The sequence below is a fragment of the Trachinotus anak genome, unplaced genomic scaffold (assembly GCF_046630095.1).
Source record: "Trachinotus anak isolate AG129_WGS33_773 ecotype Australia unplaced genomic scaffold, CSIRO_AGI_Tana_v1 ptg000008l, whole genome shotgun sequence".
Taxonomy (NCBI): Eukaryota; Metazoa; Chordata; class Actinopteri; order Carangiformes; family Carangidae; genus Trachinotus; species Trachinotus anak.
Genome location: NW_027273859.1, coordinates 24904938 through 24930348, shown reverse-complemented (window position 1 = coordinate 24930348; position 25411 = coordinate 24904938). Strand labels below are relative to the sequence as shown.

The 25411-nt window shown below is 41.5% G+C and overlaps 2 protein-coding genes across 10 annotated transcripts in view; one reads left to right on the top strand and one right to left on the bottom strand.

Annotated features, from left to right (window-relative positions):
• LOC139624533 (coiled-coil domain-containing protein 60-like) overlaps window positions 1-25411 on the bottom strand; it is a 66586-nt gene that overhangs the window by 16365 nt on the left and 24810 nt on the right. For 6 of the 9 annotated variants that reach the window (XM_071483731.1, XM_071483721.1, XM_071483724.1 and 3 more), the window contains 7 exons: window positions 22763-22952; window positions 19684-19762; window positions 18297-18392; window positions 17267-17383; window positions 16485-16628; window positions 16074-16263; window positions 13837-15219 (listed from right to left, as the gene is read on the bottom strand). In XM_071483731.1, the coding sequence (XP_071339832.1) occupies window positions 15010-15219; window positions 16074-16263; window positions 16485-16628; window positions 17267-17383; window positions 18297-18392; window positions 19684-19762; window positions 22763-22952 (1026 nt within the window). In that variant the 3' untranslated portion in view covers window positions 13837-15009. Of the gene's footprint in view, window positions 1-13836; window positions 15220-16073; window positions 16264-16484; window positions 16629-17266; window positions 17384-18296; window positions 18393-19683; window positions 19763-22762; window positions 22953-25411 lie in introns of those variants that run through there. The other 3 variants (XM_071483723.1, XM_071483727.1, XM_071483726.1) reach the window with 3 other exon arrangements.
• xbp1 (X-box binding protein 1) lies at window positions 1569-4490 on the top strand. The gene is given in 6 exon segments (XM_071483733.1): window positions 1569-1935; window positions 2494-2590; window positions 2918-3034; window positions 3153-3233; window positions 3236-3319; window positions 3443-4490. Coding segments are annotated over 6 exon segments (1191 nt in total). The 5' UTR covers window positions 1569-1699; the 3' UTR covers window positions 4019-4490.

Below are 25411 nucleotides of genomic sequence, written 5' to 3'. Positions count from 1 at the left end.
TTCTCCCTGCAGTGGTTACTCCTCCTGAGGTGACAGACGAAAGGGGCAAAGGGCTACAAGCTGTAAACAATGAAGGTGGCCAAATACAGTAAAAATGTGAATTCCTGTTTGAGTACAAATACGAGTTTTAGGCAGGGAGTGTACTTGTGAACTTGTGAGCCGACTGACTTTTTACATCGGGGGGACACGTTTAGTTAGGACACCTTTATCTGAAACAAGGGATGACTGTTGTTGAAAAATTGTTCAGAGACTCTCCATTCAATACATGTGGTGAACTGAACGATTCCCCTCTTGTTTTGTTCGAAGTTGGCCACAGTGTGGTTGCTGAGCTATCTCTTCTTGCTATTACCACATCCGGCTGTTTTTGCAGTATTGTGAAGAACTACTTTTTTTTGTGATAAGTATTTCTCTTTAACAAGCAGACCTCTACAGCGTAATTACAACTTTACATTTAGTGAAAATCTGAAATGTAAAGTAACAAATGTATCAAAAATATAGCAAATGATTTGTCATTTGATCAAATCAAAATGTGAATTTTTGATCATATGTGCATAAATGAATCATCCAGAGTAATCTATGATGCTGTTGCTTTAATTAAAAGTTTAATTGGTTTTTAAAACATGCAAACTAATGTGTGATGATTGTGATGCTACTAAAATTGATTTCTAAAAGGCATGAAACCATCCTTAGGTGAGGAATAAAAATAAAGGAATCACTGCACAGAAAATAAACTGGCAAACACGCCATCAATACTTTTTCACAGGAAGGAGGAAATGATTGTTTCAGTGGAAGCCATCAGAACAGTAAAGCCTGTTTAATTCGTGTCACTGGCCTACTTCAAAGGTAAGAATGAGGAAACTACACTGCACACGTCAAAGAGCAAACCCCAAAAGGGCCTGCTGACAGTAACTTTGATCCATGTTTGTAAAAAAACAAGAATATCTTATAGCATGAAAAAAATATATATATAGTGGCATTTATGTCCTTTAGTTCAGTTGATATAAAATCTAAATCCTCAATGTGACCATTGGCCTGTAAAACACACATAAAGTAATCAGTGCTGTTTGTCTTTGCTGGGAAGAGAGGTTGTAAATACCATACAAAGATGGAACAGGAACAAAGCTGCAAACCAGTTTCTCCACTTGGCCCCTCTATCAATGCAGTTAAAGTACCAAAGGCTTGTAATGTAATGATTTTAATTATGGACTGAGTTACTCTGTATGAGTGAAATCTGATGCCACTCCTGGAAATACAGTAGTTTATACACTGAAATCCCTGTTTACTCTATTAAACTGTCAAGTCAGGCTCAAGGGCCCCATGCTGAAGAGAAGAGAGGGATGAGATGTCTAAATGGACATATTGTTGACCTGAAACAGAAATCTACACTTATTACCTGATGGGAAATTACATTTACAAGGAATTTCGGGGTAATTTCACTTTACAAACTGTGAAACTTCAAATGCAAATTACATCAGCGGCGCGACCAATCACAGCCCGCAAATCTATCACGTCAGAGCCGCTGGGAGCCTATCAGGTGTCACCACGACAGTAGAAAAAGATCGCAGACGCAACCCATCTTGTTCAACAGTTGAGGACTGCCGGTGACCGGACGACCGGGGAAACCTCAGGGTTTCTGCTGAATTTAATAAGGATACCCGGTTATTTCTGATTTCAAACAGCGCCAACAGGATATTCCGACATGGTGGTGGTAACAACAGGGACCGGAGGAGCCCACAAAGTGCTCCTCATATCCGGGAAGCAGAGCGGCTCCTCCAGCGGCTCACAGCCAGGCTTCGGCCGGCCCATCTCTGTCGTTTTACCGTCAGCGGCCAACCAGGTGTCGTCGGACTCGGACTCCAACACCTCTGCGGGGCCGCCGATACGCAAAAGACAGAGGCTCACACACTTGAGTCCGGAAGAGAAAGCACTTCGCAGGTTAGTTTTTTTTTTTAGAAATAGAGGCTTCCTAACCATTTTAAGTGGGGGTGACGAGTCTGTTTTTACAGCCTAACCCCGGCCATTGTTCTTGGAGCTATTATAGGGACACGCCCAAAGATATCGATCTCTAAGCAGAGCTAAAATAATCCAATCACGTTTTAATCAATACGCAAAACAATTAGTCCAATGTTGCATCATCTGGTCTTGTAAATAGGTTATCTAAGCCGTGTAAAAATGGGCCTCTCGGGCAGTAAGATTACAAAATCGTTGTCAATCTGTCATCTTTGGACTTTGAACCAGCTTGTCAAACCGCTATCTGAGTGTTTGCCGGGGGCTGGACCCGCCCGGCCGCGGCCGCTCAGAGCAGGACACTGATATCCTGGTATGCCTGCGTGGCAGGAACATGGCCGGTGATTGCGCAGTACTGTGAGCCCAAGTCATGTCAGGGGGCTTAGTCAGCATCACGGAAAGAATGTGTCTTTAATTCCTGTTTTTTAACCCTTCATCTATTTTTTTTTTTTTTTTTTTTTTTTTTTTTTTTTTTTTTCCTCCCAGGAAACTCAAGAACAGAGTCGCAGCTCAGACAGCCAGAGACAGGAAAAAGGCCAAAATGGGGGAGCTGGAACAGCAAGTCCTAGAGCTGGAGCTGGAGGTAAATTTGTTATTGTCCCCCGCCCTCAAATAAGAAGGGACTGTTTCACCCCCACCTTACCTCAACTCACTTCCCTCATGTCCCCACGCCACCAGTCTGACACTGTATAATTCAAAAATCATGTCATTGTGTGCACATATAGAACAAATCATGTTTTCAGTCTTGACAGGAAAGACCTTTTTTTTTTTTTTATTCCTTGCTTTAGTGCAGTTTCTTTTCTCGCTCTAGTTTGGTTCAGATAAGACACTTCATGCATCACTTCCTGATAAACAGTTGTTTCAAGTTTCAAGTGCAAACATCTGTTGTTGTTGTTTTTTCCTCCTGCAGAATCAGAAACTTCACATTGAAAACAGGCTGCTTCGGGAAAAGACGAACGGCCTACTGACAGAAAACGAGGAACTGAGACAGAGGCTTGGGTTGGACACCCTTGACTCAAAAGAGAAGGTAAGACTGAGTTTAGAGGGGAAGTGGGGTGGGTTGGCTTGCAATGGTTGTTGGGTAAATTTGTATTTATTTTTAATTGGAGAAACCGCAATTCACCATCTTTCCTTTGTCCTCACAGGTTCAGGTTCTGTTGTCCACCGGGAATGACGCAGGTTTGGGGATCGGGTCTTCTGAGTCCGCAGCACTCAGGCTATGTGTGCCTCCGCAGCAGGTGCAGGCCCAGCAGTCCCTAAATCTGAAGATTTCCCAATGGATACAGATGGTCCTGACACTACAGACAATGAGGTGAGTCTGTCAAAGATTTTATGCTTTGAGATTTAAATCCTATTGCCAGAAGAAGGCTCCATAATAACACCAGAGTAAGGTCATGGGTTACTAGGCTAATCTCCTGTTCTCCCCCTTCTCTAGTCTGATTTGCTACTGGGCATTCTGGACATCCTTGACCCAGAGCTGTTCCTCAAGTCTTGTGAACAGGAGTGCCAGGAGCCGCAGGTGCTGCTGGTCGGAGGGGGGAACCCAGTACCTGCCACCACACCTGCGCCTCTGGGGGCCCCATCAGTTAAGCTGGAGGCCCTTAATGAACTGATTCACTTTGACCACATCTACACCAAGCCCGTGGAGGAGGTGAGTGACGGGCAGTGCAACGACTCAGAGAGCGACACAGAGGAGAAGATCGACGAGGCTACCTTCCCCATTACCGAGGTGGTGGTCGAGGAGGAGACCGTCTGCGTCAAAGACGAGCCAGAGGAAGTGGTCATCCCCAGCTGTAACAGTCACAGTCAGGTGGATGACTTTTTCTCTGCAGACTCCTCCCCTGCCCTCAGCGGCCTGGATAAGGAAGCCTGCCTTGCGGACACCTACAGTGACTCCGGATACGAAGGGTCCCCTTCCCCTTTCAGCGACATGTCCTCTCCCTTGTGTCCTGAGACCTCCTGGGACGACATGTTTGCTAATGAACTTTTCCCCCAGCTTATCAGTGTCTGAATCCAACCCCAAGAAGTTATAATATATCAAGCTAATATTTAGTGTTCAATACCTACCATTAAGCACACAAGGCTTCATAGTACCATAGAACACCACTCAACCCGCTCATGTATAGGCTAAAGTTAAGCACATAATCTCCTTTTTATTACAGCAGGTCTGTACCACTAGCAATGCTCCACTGACTTGTGGGAGATGGAGTTCATGACAGCTTATTTTAGCTTCACTTAATTAATGCAGAGGATCTAAGATTGAGCTAAAATCTTTCACCCGCTGTTCAAGATGAAATGTGGGTGGAATCCAGTATTTCTGTAAATTTATAAGGGGGAGGGGGCTGATCATTTAAATACAACTTTTTATTTATTTGTGTAGCTTCGGAGTCATTGTATGTTCGCATGTAAAAACGCTATCTTCTAATCTGTTTGCGCTCTACTTGTAGTCTAATTACTGCATTAAAAAAATTTTTTGCATTGCATTTCGTCTCCTTGTTTCAGTTACTGATGATGCCTATAGAGGGAGAAATGAACACTTGACGATGCTTACTTAACAATGTTTTTTTTCCCCCTTGCTATACTGTTTGATATGCAGTGTCAGTAAGACAGTACATGTTTGCAGCCCTTGAAGAGTAATTTCAACTGGAGGGGAAACTTCTGCTGAAATATAAGTTGATAATAAATTAGTTGACAGAAAATTATTGCGGAAATCTAAGCAAAATTAACAAACACATGCTAGTTCCAGCTTTTCAAAGGCAAGGATTTTTTTGCTTTCTTGGTGAATTGAATATCTTGGATTTTGAACTGTTTGGCAATGTCCTGTTCACTTCTAGGAAAACTGTTGTGGGTATTTTCCACTATTTTCAGATTTATAGACTAAACCAAGTCCCAACTTGAACGCCATGACTTTCCAAGAGCCCCTACGATGAATCTGAGGTGTTGGAAGAAAAAAGTTTTCCCCAAAATGATATCTATCTTGCCGGACATCCTTTTACATAGTTGCAGTTTTCCTGCGGTATGCAATCACCTCTTCAGGAATTTCTTTAAATAGCTATTACAGAAGGAAAACTACGTAAATGTTGAGTGGGAAACAACTCCACACTAAGGCCATAACCTTTGATAAAAGGTTGCTTGTCAAAATTGTGACATTTAAGCGGTCACAAGGCGGAAAATATTGTAGATAATTATGAACGTAATTGACAGATGCATTAGTTGGAGCCCTAATGGGAACACGTTCTAACCAGTGAGATATTTTCTGTTCTGCCAAATCAGAGGTGTGATTAGAAAAAGAAAAATTGAATAACACTGTTTAGTGAACGCCTCCTAAAAATTGTTCAGAGTATTTACCATCTTTCCAATCAGCGTTCGTTATCTTGCAATTTAAATCACATCACCAGTGGCATGTGTTTTCCCCCTGATGTGTTAGAGATATCAGGAGCTTTAATTATGCAAATGATGGTTAATTAAACTGGTGAATGCTTACTGTGATCTTAAGTCCATACGAAGGGTCACAGGTTAGGGTATTTTCACAAAATAGGTTTATCAAGATAATGTTATTACATGTTATCTTACACAGACTAATATGAGAAGTAAACATGCTTAACTATCATACTCTTGCATCATGATACAGCATGTTGTTTCCACACATATCTGCTCAACTCTCCTATCATCATTTGTGAAATAATCTCACACATGTGCAGACATAGTGTTTATATACCCTATCTCTCTTTTGCCAGCACAACTTTGCTTTTCTGAGAAGGAGGCCTGCTTGTATTACATAACACTTCCAATGTAACTGGGAGTTTCCTGGGAGTCTAACCCGAGACTGTTATATTCTTTACTTCCCATCAGAAATAGGTCAGTTTAAGTATTGTTGGTGTGAAGAGAATAGGTAGAAGAGGTGGGGATACACCTTTCCCCTGAGGCCATTACTCTAATCACAATGGGGTGTCATTCTGCCTGTTAGAGGAGACTGTTGCCCCTTTTAAGCTCCCAGGGCTGTGATTGGTATGACCCACCCATTGAACAAAAGCCCCTGGAGTCCTTGTTGTGTGAGCTGATTAGATCAGGTTCTCAGATGCAACACTGATGTAATTGGTCTTAACTCTGCAGGACCTGTCTGTCTGTCTCTGTTAGCTTTAGCTCCAGGTCACTGATTGCAAAGCTTTGTGTTAGTAATGTCCTCCACTACGACTCACCGCAGCTACTTTAGTTTTGGAGTAGGCGTACATGACAGCAAATTACCTAGAAGTGGCTGAAGGGGAACAATGAAAATTGTCTACTCAGCTATCTGTAATAGTGGCTGAGCTCTGTTTTGTGTTCTTGCGGTAGGCAGAAAGAAACCGCCCCTGCCTTTGACGTAGCTTCGCCCCAACTACCAAGAAAATCTGTGGTGAGAAAAACAAAACCACAGCAAAGATGAAAAAACAGCCTTCCAGCTGCTGAGCTGAAACTGAAAAGTATCTACTGGAGCAGATCTTTCGATTTCAAGCTGTAGATTTCGGTTTATTCAGAGACGACAGATCTGTTTCTGTTTCTTCTCGGGGGACTTGTGTGCCAGTCACAGGTTTTGTTTTTGTCACCCATGGGTTAGGTCCATTACTCAAAGTTATTATTGCTGATCCAAAATTACTGCCAAAATTCATGTCCAATGCTAAGATTAAGCGCATTTTAACACCACAGGGGATTTTAAAGATGAACTGCCCTTAAAGCATCCAAAACATTTCCTCTCGGCAGTATTGAAACTCACCACAGCTCCAAACTCATATTCAAATCATCAACAGTAAACTGAAGCACACTCTGGGACTTGAAGGTGCTGTCGGGTGCTGTGACAAAACCATGGAGTGTACCTTTAATATGTATATTCATTCAAAAGTCACACACTGTCCAGCCATGCACCAACTAGACGTCATCAATGGACATCACACATCAAATAGTGTGATATGCATCTTGCCTCTGGCCACATTTGGTTTGCTTAACCAACAACCATTTCAGGTTCGTTGATAATTGGGACATCCAAGGTGAACTCATGGGTACAGGATAAAATTTAAACTGGAGGTTTCAAATGCTGCCACAGCAGGAGGTCCCATATGAGGACCTCCATGTCTTACAATAGAGGGATGCTGCCTCTGCTGCTCAGGCTTTAGCTCAGCACAATTACCTGAAAAATTTCAACAATCAAACAATGAGTGACAAGTGAGTCGCATCAGAGTTGTGAAGTGTATGATACTTATTGTATTTCCCTGTGTACAATGATTGATCAATACAAAAACCAAAATCTCTGATAATTACGACATAGTTATAGTTTCAGTAGTTTCTTTCATAATAGTAAGCTTGTGTAAAAGTGATTTGGAAACAGTCGAATTAATTGTATGTTAAGTCAGCAAAGTATGACAGAAAACTGACTCTGGACCTACTGACATTTTGTGAGAGAGCTCAGATGCAGTGAGTTTTGCTGACTGAAGAATAATAACAGCTTGTGCTTAAAACCCATTTCAGTCAGCTTTGTGCATGAATGTACTGTGAACTGCAGGACATAAGCTGGGTCCCAATTCGGGGGCTGCATCCTTTGGAGGCTGCAATTGAGGACCGATTGTGTCACAGCCGTGCTTCTTTTAGTGGACAACAAAGGCTCCAACAGGTGGATCTTCTGTGGCCCAGCCTATCCCAAGATTCATTGCATATTCATATTCATTTGCAATGAAAATATGGCAGCAAACGATGCCAACAGAGAGGCTGGGTTTTAGCTCAATTGAACAGCTAATGGTACAACTGTTAAAAAACCAAGGGCCATAAAACATCAAGTTTAAAAAAACAAAAAAAAAAAACAGTTATGTGTTGTCAAGGTTTCTAGGCGGTAGCAGCGCCACTTTCTGATGCAACGGTAAGGGGCGCATTGTGGAGATCCTTTGTAGGCCAGACCGTCTAATTTAGGTTCAGCCTTTGTAGACTGCATCTCAAAGGGTTTGTCCCTGAATGGGGACACAGTTATTGTGTACATTGCTAACTCAGTTATGGATGCACCACCTGGAAATCCTCACAACTGTCTTCAGTGTGCCTGGAGATCCCAAATCATCCAACAATTATGGGCAATTTCCCTGCTGTTATAAGATTGAATTTTCTATTGATTATTGTTGCCTGAACATTATCAAGACTTGATAAAGACAGGCTCCAGATCAGTGCGTTACTCTAAACCAGTGTGAAAACCAGCCTGGTTCTGGATGTCAAAGTTCGTGCTTAAATTAGAGCCAGATTTGTCTTGCTAATATGACACTGTCGTCACCTATGCATGGATTTGGATAAACCTCACTGCAGGTCTCGAGTTACTACACTCAGCAGTATTATAAAGAGGATTGCTAGACCTACACTGGCAGCTGCCACTTCAGTGTAAATCCAGGTTTTACAGTTGGACCTTTCAAACTTTTCAGACTAAGCGGTGGCCTCAAAATGCAGGGCTACATTAAAACTGCTCCGACCTATTACGTGTTACACTAGCATATTTAGCTTTACGGCAGGGATTCTGAGAGAAATTTGAGCAAGAAAAATGAAATGTAGCAGCTGATCAAACAGGATTTAAAGACAAAGTGAGTCAGGTGAAAAGCAAACAAGAGGTCAAGGCAGTAAGAGGCGCATAACATGGCTCATGTGACAGTTTTCTCATGTGAGGTGCTGGTAATGGTGTTGCTGGGTGGGGGGTGAGCTGGGGTCACACTCTCTGCAGTCGCAGAGCCTGAAGGGCTGAGAGAGTTCAGTCAACTGACACAAGCGAGCAATGAAAATGGCTGAATGGAGCCCCCTCCCCTCGGCCTTCTTTATTAAAAGTCAAACTAGTGACTGATCACAAGCTGAGCAGAGGAGGGGTGCATGGCCTTGGTATTTAGGGCACTTAATGAATGATTCAGTGGGGGAAAAGTGAGTCATCATCCTTTTAGTTTCCAGCAAACAACATCTGTCCATCTCTGTTTGTGGACACGATTCACCAGCATGTTTGAAAAGACAAACTGCTGCGCTCAATCAATGTTTCATATTCCAAGAGAAAGGCTCATTAATCCTTTCCTGCCACTTTAAAAGGTGTGTTTCTACAACGTTATATTTTTATGTCGGGCTCGTTTTTCCAGTATAATCAGGTCCAACATTCCAAATGATCACTTAACACACAGTAAATCATTAGACAGAAAAAAAGAGCTCAATCAACAGTCCATCAACTGCATCATCCTGTTCGAGCAGTTTGTTCAAGAGAGAAAAACAGAAAGAAAGACAATTGTTACAGGACAAACCCCAAAACTGTCATTGCACAAACAATAAGCTGCAGACATGCCTGATCCATGACGCACACATACCAGCCTGTGCTCAAACACAGACGCACACCCCACAGTCAAGGTGGGATCATTATCCTCAGTTACCAGTGGCAACAAAGGGCAGTCAGTCAAGTGTGTTAATGCACGTCTGCTCCACGGCACTGAGCCAAATGAGGGAAACAGTCGGGCTACTTAAGGGAGTCAGACGAGTTCCTGAAAGTCAAAAACATCCAGTTCCAACGTAATGTTGTAGATCCTCCAGTGAATACATAGATAAAAGACATATTAAAAGATGTCTCCTGCTTCACTGTTTCCACATCACGCTTGTGTAACTTAAATATTAGACTACAAAATCACAGTTGTATGGTCATGTGTTAGCCCAGAGGAACTTTCCCCCTTCAGCAGATGGTGAAAACAGCATATATATTTTTGAGTGTAGGGGGACTTTAACTATTTGGAAAAGTGACATTTCCACAAGATTAAATCACTTTTTTTTTACACCTATAAATGTTGATGTATCTCCAAAGTATGTTAGTTGATAAACAGCCACATAAAGCAAAAAACTAAGATATGACTATAAACACACATTCGAGTCTCCACAACATAACCGAGGTCAGCAGTGAGGACGAAATGAGACGATGAGATATTGTGTACAGTGAGTGACAGCCGGCTAGAGATGGCTTCCCGGAGTGATATTTAATAGGCATAAGGTAATGCAAGCTGCAGGGAGAACTGGCGTCACACGTTACACAAGACTCCATTGCCATGGTTTCACTTCCTGTACATGTGGCAGGTCTGCAAGAGGCAGCCTGTCTGCTGGAAGAAAACATTAATCACTTGGATTCCTCCTACACAGTGTGGCAGATTCTCCCTTTGAAGCTCACTCAAAGCCAGCAAACACACGTAACGAAGATTCAGAGCGGATCAAGGCAGATTTAAACGGCACATCATGAATATCTTTTGATATCACCCAAATGACTTCAGCTCACAACCTTGACAGAGCTTTGCATTTAACTCCATCTGCGATCTGATTTAAATTCTGAGGTCCTAACTTCCTGAGATAGTTTCTCTTAAACAACTCTTGGAGTCCAGCTTCAGTACAAACCGGGACTTTAGGCCTTTCACTGCTTGCCCTAACCAGGCCCCCGAGGTTACAGGCTCATGCGTCAGCCTGTGTTTGCCAGTAGTTACACAGTCTGCTTGAACATGATCACAGAGCACAGACAGACAGGCACGCACTCACATACACACAAGCCAAGTACAGTAATTCCTCTGTGGAATTTCATCTTTCATGTGTTTTCATCAGGACCACCTACTGCTTTCTGAGACAATAAACATCCCTTAGCTGTCACACTTTGTGCCGTGTCTGTCGTAATATCAAACACTCCTACGGCGGCCAGGTGGGGAGTCATAGATCAATAGTGTTGCTGCCAGGTGAACACTTTGTACCGTATGACAAGCTTTTTGTGAAATAAACACATCCGATAACAAAAAAGTACGAAAACCAGTGACTAAGACTTAAAACTGGGGCAACAAAATGAAGAGTCACCTTCAGTAAAAGCCATTTTAAAAAGATATGTCAGAGGTGGAATCTGTCAGATCCTCAGGCAGACTGCTCCAGACTAAGGCTATGGCTATGGATTTGTGAGGTTTTCACACAACTGCAAAAAGAATCATCTTTGGAAAAACATTTGCTTGAGTCATAATATACAAACATGCAATTTATATGTTCTGCCACTGACAGGAAATTGATGCAAAATACAGGAAACTACTAAATTCCAAAACTAAGACCACTTATCGGACATACTGTGCAGGCATGGTCAGATGTAAAATAACACTTTCTCCTCTGTACAAACAACAGGTGGTTTCCCTCGATGGCCTCAGCTGCAAAAGTGTCATGTGTGTACTTTAAGCTAATGCTACGCAGCTATTTTGGTCGGCGGTGAGGACAGGCTTTAGTCCAGCTTCTGCGTCTATGTGACAAGTCACTTTGAACTTGGGGTTTAAATGACATTTGTCACTGTGACATAAAAGTCCCGTTAGTTGTGAGTTTTTGTTCCAGCAGACCTGTGGAGGGACAAAAAAAAAAAAGTAATTTCAAGTGTGTGCGTGACTTTGAGAACAGCGTAGGTGCCCTTAGCTGTTTGAGCAGTGATAAGAGAGTGTCTACATGTGCAAAGAGCCAGCTGTGGGGAATTTATCAGCAGGACAAAGGGCTAACTGAGGGAACATGCCGGAGCAGGAAGACATGAGGGGACTGATAAAAGCATGTCATGCAGCCATGACATGCTTTTACATTTGATATTTCAGGCGGATTGCTATCACCTCACAACTAAAATACAACATTAATGTCTTATTTTCCAACAAGAAACTGCAGAAGCATTACTGCAAAAGCGCCCTATATTTCACAACCCCTAATGTGTCAGTTTGAAGTTTGATTTTACTACAACTCAGCTTGTTCATGTAATAATTTCAAGACCCTGCTTCTGCTTGCACAACTTTTCACCATTAAGCAAACACTTCCTCCCTGTTCTTTCACATGCAGCCGAATTCACTTTCATAACGACATAAGTGCGTTGAAGCTGCTGCTAAACTGGAGAGTAAATATTGAATTTTCCTGTAGGCGGGTCGGTTGTCATGTTTCTGATATGATGTAGCGGAGAGAACACAAGGTTGTGAGATCAGGACACCGACACAACTTCACCCTCATCTGATTCCTGAAGCAGAAAACTTTTTTTTTTAACTAAACAGATGTTCTGGTACATTTTAATAGAAAATATTTCAGCAGGTGTTTTTACTTCTGGCTTCTTGTAATGACGGTGATCACACAGTTTTAGCTTGTTCCACTGTTAAACTTTCACCAAAATGACAAGTAGATGTAAGTGTTATTGGTAATTTCTAATCTCAGGCTGTTTTATCTTCTTCTTCTCATTTCTTCCCCTTCAACATTTAGCTCCTCTATAATGTTCTGTGTTTTCTATTGCTTGTGCTTCTTGAATTCGTCTCCTCATTATCTGCATATAGATCAGAAAAAAATAGATTCAAGAACCACTGGTGCATGACTGTTTTCCTCCCCTGCTTCTTCTCTTTCTACTTTATAATCATCTTTACTTTTCGGACACTAAATCCAAATATGGTCACATTTATTCAACAGCAAACTACACCAAGCTGACCCAGCTCTGCTGTGCCACCAGCAGACCGGCCGTGCAATAGCAGCTGTTTTTAAAAAAAAAAAAGAAAAAAAAAACAGTCCCACACAGTTGACTCAGTGACTGCCCTGTTGTTGCTCGCATCTTTCATCATTCACAGCAGTTTCACAACATGAAATCAGAAAACACTTGATGACAACGATGCACAAGTCAAAACAAAGGAATCATTAATATATACTTAAAGGGAAACTCTGGTGTTTTACTGGTGTACTTTCCTAAAGCTTGGGGCTTGTCTAAGACGTGGTTAAAATCAAAGTAGCAGAATTCTGTATATCCTGGCATGAGTTATGCTCTGCATTTCCCATAATGCAACTTGATATCATCTTTCATCAGACCTACCTTGTCTTTCACACTGACATTCTGTTATAAATTTGATAACCTTAATGACATCACTGTGACATCATCAGGGTTATTTTCCTCACACCCAAGAGCCTCAGAGGAAAATACACCACTGTTTGTACAGGCTGTGCAGGACTGTGGACTGGATCGTGGTCTGTCAGAAGTAGTTTGTAAGATGGGGACCAAATTTGGACATCGAAAATGTTGATCCAAAAGGCCGTACTCGATGGTGGAGTGAAAAGCCGGCGGTAATGGGGGATGGGGGAGCGTGCTTTAACCACGCAGTGAGTGAACTGATCTTCGTATGGAAAATCAGTGGTGTGCTGCTTTAGATTAGTTTTAAAATTTCCATTTTGAGGCTAAAAACATCCCAGCAACTGAGGACTGTAAGATGCAACCTTAAACTTTTGGCAGGTCCTCTGCATTTGTTAAACGTCTCTTTTGAAAAGAAACATTTTCATCTTAACCAATGCCTCTGTTTACACCAGCTTTCTCATGCTCACTGCAACTGAGACTCGTTTTCAGCTTTAAACCCTATTCTATAATTTACTTATGTGCATAATCATACCAGTTTAGATAATCCACTGACTTGTAGCTATATTTATTAGCACTTTGCTATTTGGTCTAGATTCTGTGCCCTGAGGCATAAGCTCTAAAACCTGAGTGAGAAGTTCAAATGAAAGAATGATTGTTCTCCCTCATGTTTGCCCCCGTTGCCCTGCCCCTCACCATCCCCCTGCCCGGAGCTAAAGTGAGGAGGGTGTGGGGGTGGACTGAGCTCAGCTCCTAGACAGTGTGGCATTCCTGAAATGTGTGCTAGCTCAATGCTGCCCCCCCCATTCCCACTCCCGACCCTCCTCTTCCAGGCAAGAAACCATTCCCCTTTCACTCTGTGCTGGAAAAGCATAAAGTACATCTTATCATGAATGGATAAGGACGACTAGAAGCAACTAGAAGTCCATTTCAAAAACACCAGTTAATCATTTTGGCAAAAGGTGTGTTTCTTTTAATAGGTTTCGTTGGGGATTATCTTTGACAAACATTATATTTTACTGTTTAGAAATACAACCACAGTAGGTTCATATACTCACAGTCTCAAGACATGATTTCACACACGTTCACTTTCAATTCCTCCCAAATGCTGATGGTGGCAATAAAAAGTGAGCTAGAGTTCATTATTCTTATCCAGCAGGGAGAGAGTCAGGGGTCAGGCACTTTTATTCACAACCCCGTCGGAAGGCGGAGTGGGGTTAAAGGTCAATATGAGTGTTAAGCTGGGTTCAACAACACAACTGAGTGTCTATATACTGGCTTGTTTATCCATCATCCCGCTGTTTATGTCGTCTGTGTGTTTAAGTTATTTTAAATAGTGGTCTGTGATATTCTCAGACAAAGAAATGTGTGTTTGGCAGCTCTCTAAAGACAGATCACACCGTGTTGTGCAGGAATTCAACCTCGCCTGTTCTGAAAGGCTTTAACAGTACATCTACCAGCCTGAACACTGAGGTCAAGTCAGTTCTTTCAAACAGGAAGAGGCGTGTCTACAGCGACAGCAACACCTACAGTGTTTTTTTTTTGTTTTTTTTTTTAAATAAAAGAAGAACTTAGTAGTCAGCATGATTAGCAAAGGCTTCCACAGAATAGACAAATACAAGATATCAAACAAACATACAATCATTAACCAAATAACATTGTATAACCACCAAATTCTAACAAATAATCTGTGAGTTAACACTGGAGACTTACAGGGAAATGTGTTAGAAAAACAATGCTGACAACCAGGAAGGCCTTTGGTAGCTCTTTGTTACAAATGATTGTGGGTTCTGTTGATAAAGAGAAGAAGTGAAATCCCATCTTACTTCCTATTTCATGCTTATTCTTTATCTGTATTTTGGTGTTAGTCTCTCCCTGTATGCGTCTGTGAACCACATGCTCACAAAGATTAAAAGTCTTGGACCTTTGAACTATTTATTTCTTTTTCTTTATGCAGCTATGGGTTAATAACCATCATGTCTTCCAACATTCAGTCGGGTTTTTTTTGTCACATGTTATGTAATTTGTGTGAGTTGGTATTTTTGTGTGAAGAGGCTGAAATGCAAAATAACTACTCCCACTTTTTGCTTATACTCATGATTGTTGCCCTGTTATTTTTAGGGCTATTTCAGCCTCAAATTAAACTTAAACTCTTGTGCACGTGCTCTCTCCATCCATTTGTCCCAGCCTGTGACCTTCCTTTCAGGTGTGCCTGAGTGTGGTTCACCTGGCGTATGAGGGGCACAGGGGTACCGTGGGGGCAGAGTGACCCTCGAACACAGCCAAACGTCGTACTCCTCCCTGGGCATCTGGACCACGTGCTCCATGCCGATCTGACAGTAGAGGAGAGAGGGAGGAGGGGGTTATCTCAACAGAAACAGAGACAGACAGAAATTAACACTGATACTTTATACAGTCAAAAGGAAGAAATAAATCACAAATATACACCTGAAATCACAGAGGAATTTACATATTAGACAAAAACGGTATGCAAATGAAAATTAAGAGCATCTCTGAGTTGCCTTCTGAAAAAAAAAAAAAAATGCTGGCAACCAAACCAGAGTATACCAGTGAGTCATCTTTACTGTCCCCCAAGTGTTATTTATCAGTTCTCCCCCTGTCATTACACCTTCAGTTATCTGCTTTTGAGTCTGGGAAGAATGTACTGCCCCTCATTTGTGACCGGTCGGGGCGTGTTCAGAGGGTCTGGGGTCTGTTAGTTCTGCAGTGAGGCTCGCCCCTAATTGATGGTTTAGTATGAGTGGCCAGGAGTTTGTTGACAGGCTCAAATTTGGGGCAAGAACAGAGTTAAATAAAATCCCACAACCTAATCTCTTTTATTCATCCCAAATTTTGTTCTGAATCTGTTGCCCAACTGCAATTAGAATTTGGCTTCACACACTTTGCACAGTTGGTTCAGCTCAAATTTGTGCCAACTGCAAAACTCACCACAATATTGGAAATCAACCTTCATCACCTGATTAGTTGAGTCATTTTCAGACATTTTAATGGAAAAGTTACATATTATAACTTTAAATACTATCCGACTTATTTTATTATTTCATTTCATTTTCTCAGCTGGGGGAGAGATGGTGTTGTCTTTGCAGCAGCTCCTTGATGATCAGTAAAACATGTGCCAACTTGCGGTAACTTTGTGAAATGTGGCGTGAGGAGGAGCTTTGTGTACCTGGATGGCCACACACAGTTCGGGCAGACAGAGCTCCCATGGCTCGAGACCCCCCAGCACCCTCAGGAAGACCTGAGGTCGAACCCTGATCGTCTGCTGCTCTGCAAAACCACTCAGCTTCTGCAGCACCCGGCTCACCGCTCGCTCCTTACACACCTCCACGGGCAGGCTGCTCAGCAGAGTGGACAGCCTGATAGAGACCACAGGGTGTCAGACCCACTTACAACAACACGCTTCGACAAATGAGAGCATTGTGTATATTAGTGGTACACATGTATACCATGTGTGCTTACACATTCACAGATGTGTGAAAACACAAATCTGACCCCCCCCACACCCCCCCACAGTAAACCCTCTTGTCCCCTCGACTCCACATTCCACACTAGATAACGTCTTCACCAGGCTGCATACCACTTATTGTTGCTCTCCTTGTTTTTAGTGTCACTGTTTGGAGCCTCTGTCTCTTGGGACTTGCAGGTCACATGAGGAGCATGGTGGGATTCGGTCACGTGACACAAAGCACGGTACCTCTGGAGACCGCTGTTTAACCTCTCCCTGGACAGAGGAGAAGAAAACTTCAGCTGGAAGAACATGTAAGAGCTCACATTCAGCACATGTTTTTACTATACTGGCACACTGCCTGTATTTGACTTGTGTTTAAATGTGCATTAAGCACACAGACTGATAACAGAGCAAACCTGGGTGTTACATAACCAGCAGTACCAGTCAGGCAGCAGTTCAGGACGTTCACCCTCAGTCAAAGTAAAGCAGTTAGTGAGTGGGTTAAACTCTATGATAAAAATGATAAGACCACTTGTCTTAGACTTTACAGCCATATGAAGGACCATCAGCTGTGATACTGAATGAATGAATAATGAAACAAAATCGAGCATCACTTGTGAGGACAGACCACGCTCTGGCGCCTGGAGCTATCACAACCTCCCAAATGTTAAGTAACACTTTAAATACTACACAAATCTTAGTTCGTATAGTAGTAGTGAAATGTTTGTAAGAGAAAAAAATAAATAAAAATAAATTAAATAAAAAAAAAAAATATATATATATATATATATATAAAAAGAGTGAATTTCATATAAAATTACGCTTCTGAGAAACACAGCCCAGTCATCATGAGCTGAAATGTGATTAGTAGTCTGGGAAAAACCAGTAAAACCGCTGGATGATTGCCAGACCTGGCTTTGAACTCCAGGACCTCGATGTAGCTCTGAGCCGCCTCCTCAGCCCTGTCGTCAAAGGCAGCTCTGAGCTCCTGCAGCTTGGAGGCCTTACTGTCGATCAGATGGCTCCAGCTGGATGCAGCAAACACAACGATAAACACAACAATGAACATATTCATGGTCAGAGTTATTGCTTTGATTGTGCTGTCAAGATGACTGTCAAATGTGTTGAAAAAAATTAAGACAGTGGTGTATTTTTTTTCGTTAGCTCTGGACTCCAGCTAATTAGATTTAAAATAAAACAGCGTGAGATTCTCTCATCTTAAAATTAAGGGTCATCAGAGTTGTTCCTCAGTGTAGGAGCTGTAACTACTTTTCTACACTTTCCCCTGGTTTTAGTAGTCAAAAGCCATCATTTTTAACATTTGGTGTCAAATCTGTTGCAGTCATTGACACAAAGACCTCAGAGGATTCTTTGTGTTGCAGCCATTTTTGCTCATTTTGAGGGGCTTTTGCCTTCAGTCTGGTCTTAAACAAATGATTTGGCCAGTCAAGATCATTCCACTGTTCGGCCTACAAATCTCCCTGATTGCTTTGTCTGTATGTTTACCCTAACTGCCATGCTGCAAGACTGGGTCTTGTATATAAAAAGGCCAATGAGTCTGACACTGATCACCCAGTACAGACGTGAGTCATCACATTAACCTTTAACCTAATAGATTTTATCTCAGACCCAGTGTGGTAGAGCACAGAGAAAAAAACAACAGTCACTGTTCACACACTTCCACTGTGAAGATGTGATACTACACTATACTATACCATACTATACTATACTATACTATACTGCTTTTGAATGCATTTATATACACAATTTAATCACAAATGCATGTTTTGTATCCTGTACTTATTCAAAAACTACTATAACACGATTATGTTATTTAACATAAACAAAAAGTCACATACTGTTGGTTACGTAGGTAGTTGAGTTTATTTTTTTTAACCCGTTTCTGAGTCGTATGAATGACGTGTGCAGCTGTAGTTGAACCTTTTAGGTGGAAATCTCTTTGCCTTGGACTCAGAGCCACTTTTGTCATCTGTCCTCTGGGGTAAAGGATGTGTTTTGGACTCAGGTGCTGTCAAACTGGAACAGAGGATGGTTACAACCAGTAAGACTTGTTTACAGAGGAGCCTGTTAAAATAGGGCTGGGTCAAATGGGCTAAAAGCGTCATGCCAATTAAAACTGAGACTGGATGCTGCAGTACATCGCCTCAGATATATCTCTCATATAAAGAATAAACTCCAGGCTCCTGTTTTCACAAAAACACTTTGAGGCTACGCTAATTTTAGTCCCAGTGTAAGTCTATGATTCGCCTTTAGATGCTTCTGTGAAACGGGGGCCATGTTTGTTGGTATTTAGTAAGACCGCCTCTAACGGCGCCATGTGTTGTTGGTTTTCTCCTTGAAAACCTGATCTGCTTTGAATTTGAAGGTTTGAAGGTTTCCGTAGGTGAACCTGCGGAAGGATCATTACCGTTTTCGTTGGTTTTCTAAATCTAATTGTTAGATTTGTTGTGCTGTTTATGTGCTGTCATATTTCATGTACTTTTGTTTATCTGTTTGTGTTTATATTTGTTAATATGGATTTGACCCTATGAGGAAAATGTAATAGAATACAACTGAAAAGCATTCATGCTTGTGCTAAAATTCAACTATTTAAAGTCAATTTTTAAGCTCGATATTCATGCAGAACTTCGACACAAACCCTTAATTACTGAAAGCACTATTGGCTACCAGAAAAATAGTCACCTGGCACATGTGATCAGTCACTGAATGGTGGTAATCAAGTGATCACACCTTTAACGGCCAAAGTAAACATCAGGTAGTAGAAAAACACCAATACAATGTTGATGGTAAGGTTTTATGACCTGCCCTTTTGTCCCTTGTCTACAAAACAGTTCCACTAATGCTTGACAGAAAAATTCTAGACGTAGCCTTTGAAATCACCGGCATTAAAGCTGTAAAGAGGCCAGAGGAGGAATGAAAATTGTGGGGGCTAAAAATAGAAATACAAATTGATAGGTTGTCACCACACAGCGAGTGAGAGCACAGGCTGAGCTGCTGCTGTAGCTTTCTTTTCCATGCTTTTTGAACACAATCACTCCAGGGTCACAGGATACTGTCCCGACCTTGACCGTTTGGACCTTTGTCCTCTTTACGATTAGCTGCTATTGATCTAGGAAATAAAACCTTTGCTACTGTTTCATTTACTGCGAAAGCCTGAATCGTAATGGGAGGGAAACAGTGATCAGGGGTAGAATTTAAGGATTTATGGCAGCAGGCTGGTGATGATACAGGGCTATAATCTTTATGCTGGATTGATTTACAGGTTCAGCCTGCTCGTAAAATGTTGACACTGGCTGGCAGAACTTACCTGGCTGCCATGCTGCTGCTCTGGGGGCCTTGGCACTCTTTCTTGAACCTCTGGTGGACATGTGTTAGTGTGCGAAAACCTAGACATAAAAAAAAAAACAATCCTTCGATCTGTTCTCTTCATCCCCTTCTCCTGCAACAGTGCAGCTTTTATTCATCTCTAACTTTCTCTCGCTCTAATCTTTTAGCTTTCTGTCACAAGAGTGACGAAAGCTGTTATTTTCCATGTGATGTGGAGTTGAAGGAAAGCACATGGCGCTGGAGCAGGGGTGACATCAAGTCAGGTTTACACACTATCATTCATGCTCTCCCTCCATGCAGACTACTTCTCTGTTGTTAAAAGGAAATCACACACTCTACATGCGGCTGCGACCTACTCTGTGCCTCCCTGCCTCCATTTACAAATCGATATGATTTATTTGTCAGTGTAAAACAGTTATTGTCGACCTCTCAGGTCATCTTGTATTCCTGCTGTACAGAGCAGCTCAAATTCTCACACATCTCAATGATGAATGCTGCTTCTTTTGTAACTGATTTATTCATCTTGTGCTGTTATTTTTCCTCTCCTTTCTCTCTGTTTTTCTTCTCATCTAAAGCACAGTGAACATATAAATAAAGATTGCATTCAATTGCCTGATAGAGTTCATGCTGTGTTGTCAGGACCCCATAGAATCTACATCTGAGGGCTGACAAGAACTTTAAGAAGGGAGTGAAAAATAACAAAAAGAATTCTGTCACACAAAATGATGCAGATTTTCTTCAGACTGTTCCATAATTTATTTTACATTTTTTCTTGTGAAAAGCCTTCAAAAAAATCCTTCGAAAGAAAAATCTCCTTTGAGATACTCCTGAAAAACACAGAGTGAGAAAGTGAATTAGACACTACCTTGTTTGAGGGTAATGAACAAATCCAAAAACCAGCATGTTTGCAGGCTGCTGTCTGTTTCACACCTCCTGCAACTTCACCAGAGCTGTAGTTTAATGTGCTAAAGTGATTCGTGATCTGATAACATTTGAAAATATGAGTGGAATAAGTTTGTGGTAACATCAGTAATGGAAATATAAGCAGGTTTAATTGTGCAAAATACAGATTAGAGCTTGTATTACAAGCAAGACATGCATTTCAACAAAGTAAAATAAAGTTAGGAGATCAAACTGTGTCCGTTGTGTTTCTATACAAAGCTCATAGCTCCCCCTAGTGCTCACATATTGTTACTACACCATGAGAAAGGTTAATCCTAACATGCACTCCCACTGAAGCTGCAGCTAGTAGTTTATACATAGATGTCACACACACAGTGATGACACAATAAATCTTCATGAAGCTTCCCGAAAGTACAAAGCATTCATTAAAATGTTAAATACCAGCCTAAACGATTCAACTTCTCTATGAGCTGTGACAAAATTAATCACAGCGTGGCGAATCAGGGAGATGAGGCGCTTATTAAAATGTACAGCACGATTCCTCACGAGGAACAGCTATAAAAACCTGCAGCCAAAACTGTAATAGCCAATAACTTTTGCAAATTGGCTGAATAAATAGAGTTCTTATTTTAATTATCCCAAATGAATGATTGGGATTAACTATCTGCTAAGAAAACTACTGGGGGAGACATTGAAATTCAAAGATAAACTGCCTAATTATTCAAAGTTTTACAATTCCTCTTTTCATCAAAGAGTTTGAAAAACTACTTATTTTTTTTCTCAAAGTAAAGAACCTCCTCTTTCAACTTCATTTACCAGGAAAAACAATGTAATGTGGGCAGAGCTGCACATCTCCAGTGGCCAATTTCTGGATTTGAGACATAACTCTGAGGATTAGCTGGAAGAGCAGTTAATTGCTTTAAACCAATGACGCCGAATTAATCCTTTGATTTTTTGGACTCCTTTTATGATTAGAGCGAGAGCGCGGGAAGACTGGGAGGGAGGGGGAGAGAAATAAAAATGTGTGTGAGAGAGAGAGGGAGTAATGGAGAGGAAAAAGAAGAAACAACAATCCCACAAAGACTCAGGCGGCGACGGCGAGCTGAGCAGTCTTTCATCAGGAGGTAATGATATGAAACCTGTAATCTACAGGAGGTGGGTTTGGTGGGGAGATCAGATGACTAATTATTACTGTGTTCTGAAGCCTGAAGCAGTGCACTCTGGGAAAAGCAGCACAGGGCACAGGAGAAAGGCAAGAAAGGCAAGAAAGGCTCTGATCACCCGGCTGAGTCTTTCACAGAACAGACCCAACTCATATTTTGGTTTCCATTTCTGGCTCAGCAGGTGGTGGGTAAGTGTGTGTGTGTGTGTGTGTGTGTGTTCACAAGGTTGAACAGGGAATTCACGTGCCATGATGTTTTTTTCTATATTTTTCTTTTTTCTTTTTTTTTCATGCAAGAATAAAGTGACTTTTTAAGGCTTTGTGATCATTAGTTCATGTCAAAGAGCAGTTTCCATGACAACAGAGATGATTTTTTTCTGTAAAATGATTTTGAGAGCTTGTACCTTCACAGTTAGTGTTTCTTGCAAAGAGAGATTGTTTCTCTAGGTCCAGTTTTGGTTTAAAGTGGGTTTAGGGTTCAGTCCAGATTAATACTACAAGCTTACTGTTGCTAAGTGACTGACAATAACAGTGATTAATGATGTTGTGTTTTTTCTGTATTTCAGTGTGACGCTGGGAACATGAACAGAGTAGATAACAAAAGTAATGTAAAAAATGAAGAAGGGAACAGTTTAGGTGGTGGCATTTTAACCTCTTAACCCGTACCCAAAAAATAAAAAGGTTACTGTCCTTCAGCGCTCTTGATTTCAGTCATAATCCTGGTCTCTTTTGAAAGCTGACTCTTTATATTTTTACTATATATGTTTGTATTAATTGTTTGTATTAATGAACATGTCTGTACTGTGCTATTAGCTTGGATGGTCTGCTGCACTCGGTAGGGACAGCTAGGGGTCATAATATTTACCTCTTATGTGGCTTTTGACTCCACCCATTAATGTTTAAATCCACCAGTGTAACAACCTCCTTATTTCTCCAGTAAGTCTGCATCCAGGAAATGCTTGCATAGCAAATGCATCCAATTTTCACAACTTACACTGTGAAGGAGGCCGGTCTGTCTCCTCTGCTGCTCCTGGATCCTCCGTGTCCTCCTCGGGGCCTGGGACCAGAGAGGACAGACTGCTGCCCACGGTGGTGACGGTGAGGGTCGAGAGGGAGGAAGACCTCCAGCGGGCGTGGAGACGAGCAGAGGAGCTGCGAGGACGCCTGGGATGAGTTCTGCAAGGCTTTTGGAGGGGATGAGGGAGGAGAAAAAAATTAATTTCGGCTTGAGCTGTGGTGAAGACTCATGTATATGCGTGCACAAGGACACAGAGGCACACACACACACACACACACACACACACACACACACACACACACAAACACATGGGAGAGACAAACCCTTGTTTGTTATAATCAACAGTGCAGCAGACTTCAGACTTTCAGCCCATAGAGGTCAGTACAACAAAGCTTTTCCTGCCAGGAAAGATTTACTATGGAGCTGCTAGTCAGGAGTTACTCCTCTGATCCTGAGCTGATCCTCTCTCTCTCTGAGAGGCCTGATTTACATATGTACTTCTTGTATTCTCAAGGCCCTTATTGGCAAACTGCCTTCGTATATCACTTCCACAGTAGTTTGGTCCACTGGACGACAATAGACTAAGGACTAATGACTGGCTTATGCTCCATGTCCCTCCATCTCATACTGAGCTTGGAAGAGCTTCTTTTGACGTCTTTGCACCCTCAATACAGAGCTCTTCAAAAATTCATCTGTTGGTACCTGTTGGTCATTTTCAACCCGCAGTCTCTAACCTTTTAACTCCTGCTTATATCTGCTTTAACTGATTTTGTTGTTACATTATCTATTGATCAATTGTAATCACGTTTATTTTAATTAATTGCTCTTCTTTTATCTTGGATCTTTAATATTTAGTATCTGCTCGACGTCTTTGTAAATAACGGCTTTTCCCTCAATCATTATGAGTTTAAATAATGACATAATAATAATCTTGATTTCAAGCTTCAAATTGGCCTCCAAAGGGAAATCCATCCTCAATCACTCCTATTATGTTATATAATTCTATGCTGTGTTAGACATAATCAATCTGTGCTGTGAAATGTATCCTTAGATTTATTTTAAACTGCCCCGTTTACCTCAAAATGCATCATCTATGTCACGTATTCGTGTCCTACAATTCCCAGGTTGCCTTTTGAAACCCCAACCTTCACGAGAATCATTACAAACTTGCTGTTTTCACTCATCTAAAACACAGTATAGCTGTTCCACAGGCATGTGTCAGTGACGGCTACCACACCCCTCACTAAAACAAACCACCTCTAATGGCTGTATTATGTTCCTGTACAATGAAGCTTCTGTTAATAAAGAATTCAATTGGATATAATTGTCTTTTCTCCACGTGTAACTGCTCCGTGTGTTTCAATTCACCATCTGTCTCTTGACTGTCTTTCCTTTAATTTCTTGCTGTTGTCAACCAGCTATAAATATTAATACAATGTGGTCCAGCCAGCGACAGCATATTGGTTCCTGTCATTGACTTTAATACAGGGAAAAAAAACAATCAAAGGAGTTTTTAAACATTTAAGATAATTTTGTTATATTTAAAACATTTTTTAAACTTTAAATACAACAATATATAAATATTTGTATTAAACATTAAAATATTCATTAAAATACCTGCATATAAATATTTGTTTAGTTTTTTTAGAATTATATCTTCTCACTAAAATTGTAATGTTTTGCAAATTATTTGAAATACCTTCCCAGCCCACCAGTGGGCCCCAAACCACAGGTTGGGAGCCACTGGTTTAAAACTTGCTAAGTTTTGTTTTTGCATCAAGATTCATTTTCTTCATGTAACAAGTATCTCAGTGTGATGTCTGGCCATCTGCGCTTGGTTAAGTATTCAGAAAAACATAAGAAACAAACAACCTCAAGCCCAGAAATCGTCAAATGTTCCTGTAATAGCTGTTTTTTAAAATAAGGATCCATTTTCCTTGAAATCTAAAGAGTCTTAAATTCATATCAGCTCCTTGGGGGGGACATTTGATCCTCATACATGCAGAAATATGCAAACATACACACACATACACAGACAAGCTGACACTCAGCAGCTTGGCACACACCCACAGGTAGACCCATCTCTCAACTGAGGATGACTTATGAGCTACAGAGAGGAGCCAGACACGTCTCTCCCTCCCTCCCCTCCCCCCTCTCTCCCCTCTGCCCTTCCCTCTCTCTCTCGCCTGTCTGTCAGAAAAGAACCGGGCCTTAAGTGTGTGTGATGCTCGCATCAGGCTAATTATCAGGGTGGAAGGAAGCACAACACTTCAGCAACAGCAGCAACAGCTCTCCAAATGTCCTCTGCTGCCACACACTGCCATCCCCTGAGGAATAAATGCGTGTGTGTGCATGTGTGTCAGTGTGTGCGTTTGTGAATGAAGGTGTTTTTTGCTTATTGAGTCAATCTGTGGGTGTCAGCATACATGTATGACTGTTTATGTGAGTGTACCTGTGCATCAAGATTTAAGGTTTAGCTTTTATTAAGTGTAGTGCTCAAGCGTGAGTAACACCAGACCTTTCCTTTTTCCTCTGTGTGTGTGTGTGTGTGTGTGTGTGTTTGCGCCTGTGCTTGTGTCAGAGCTCAGGGTTTCTCTCTTTCTGCAGAGCGTGGCACGTAGAGGA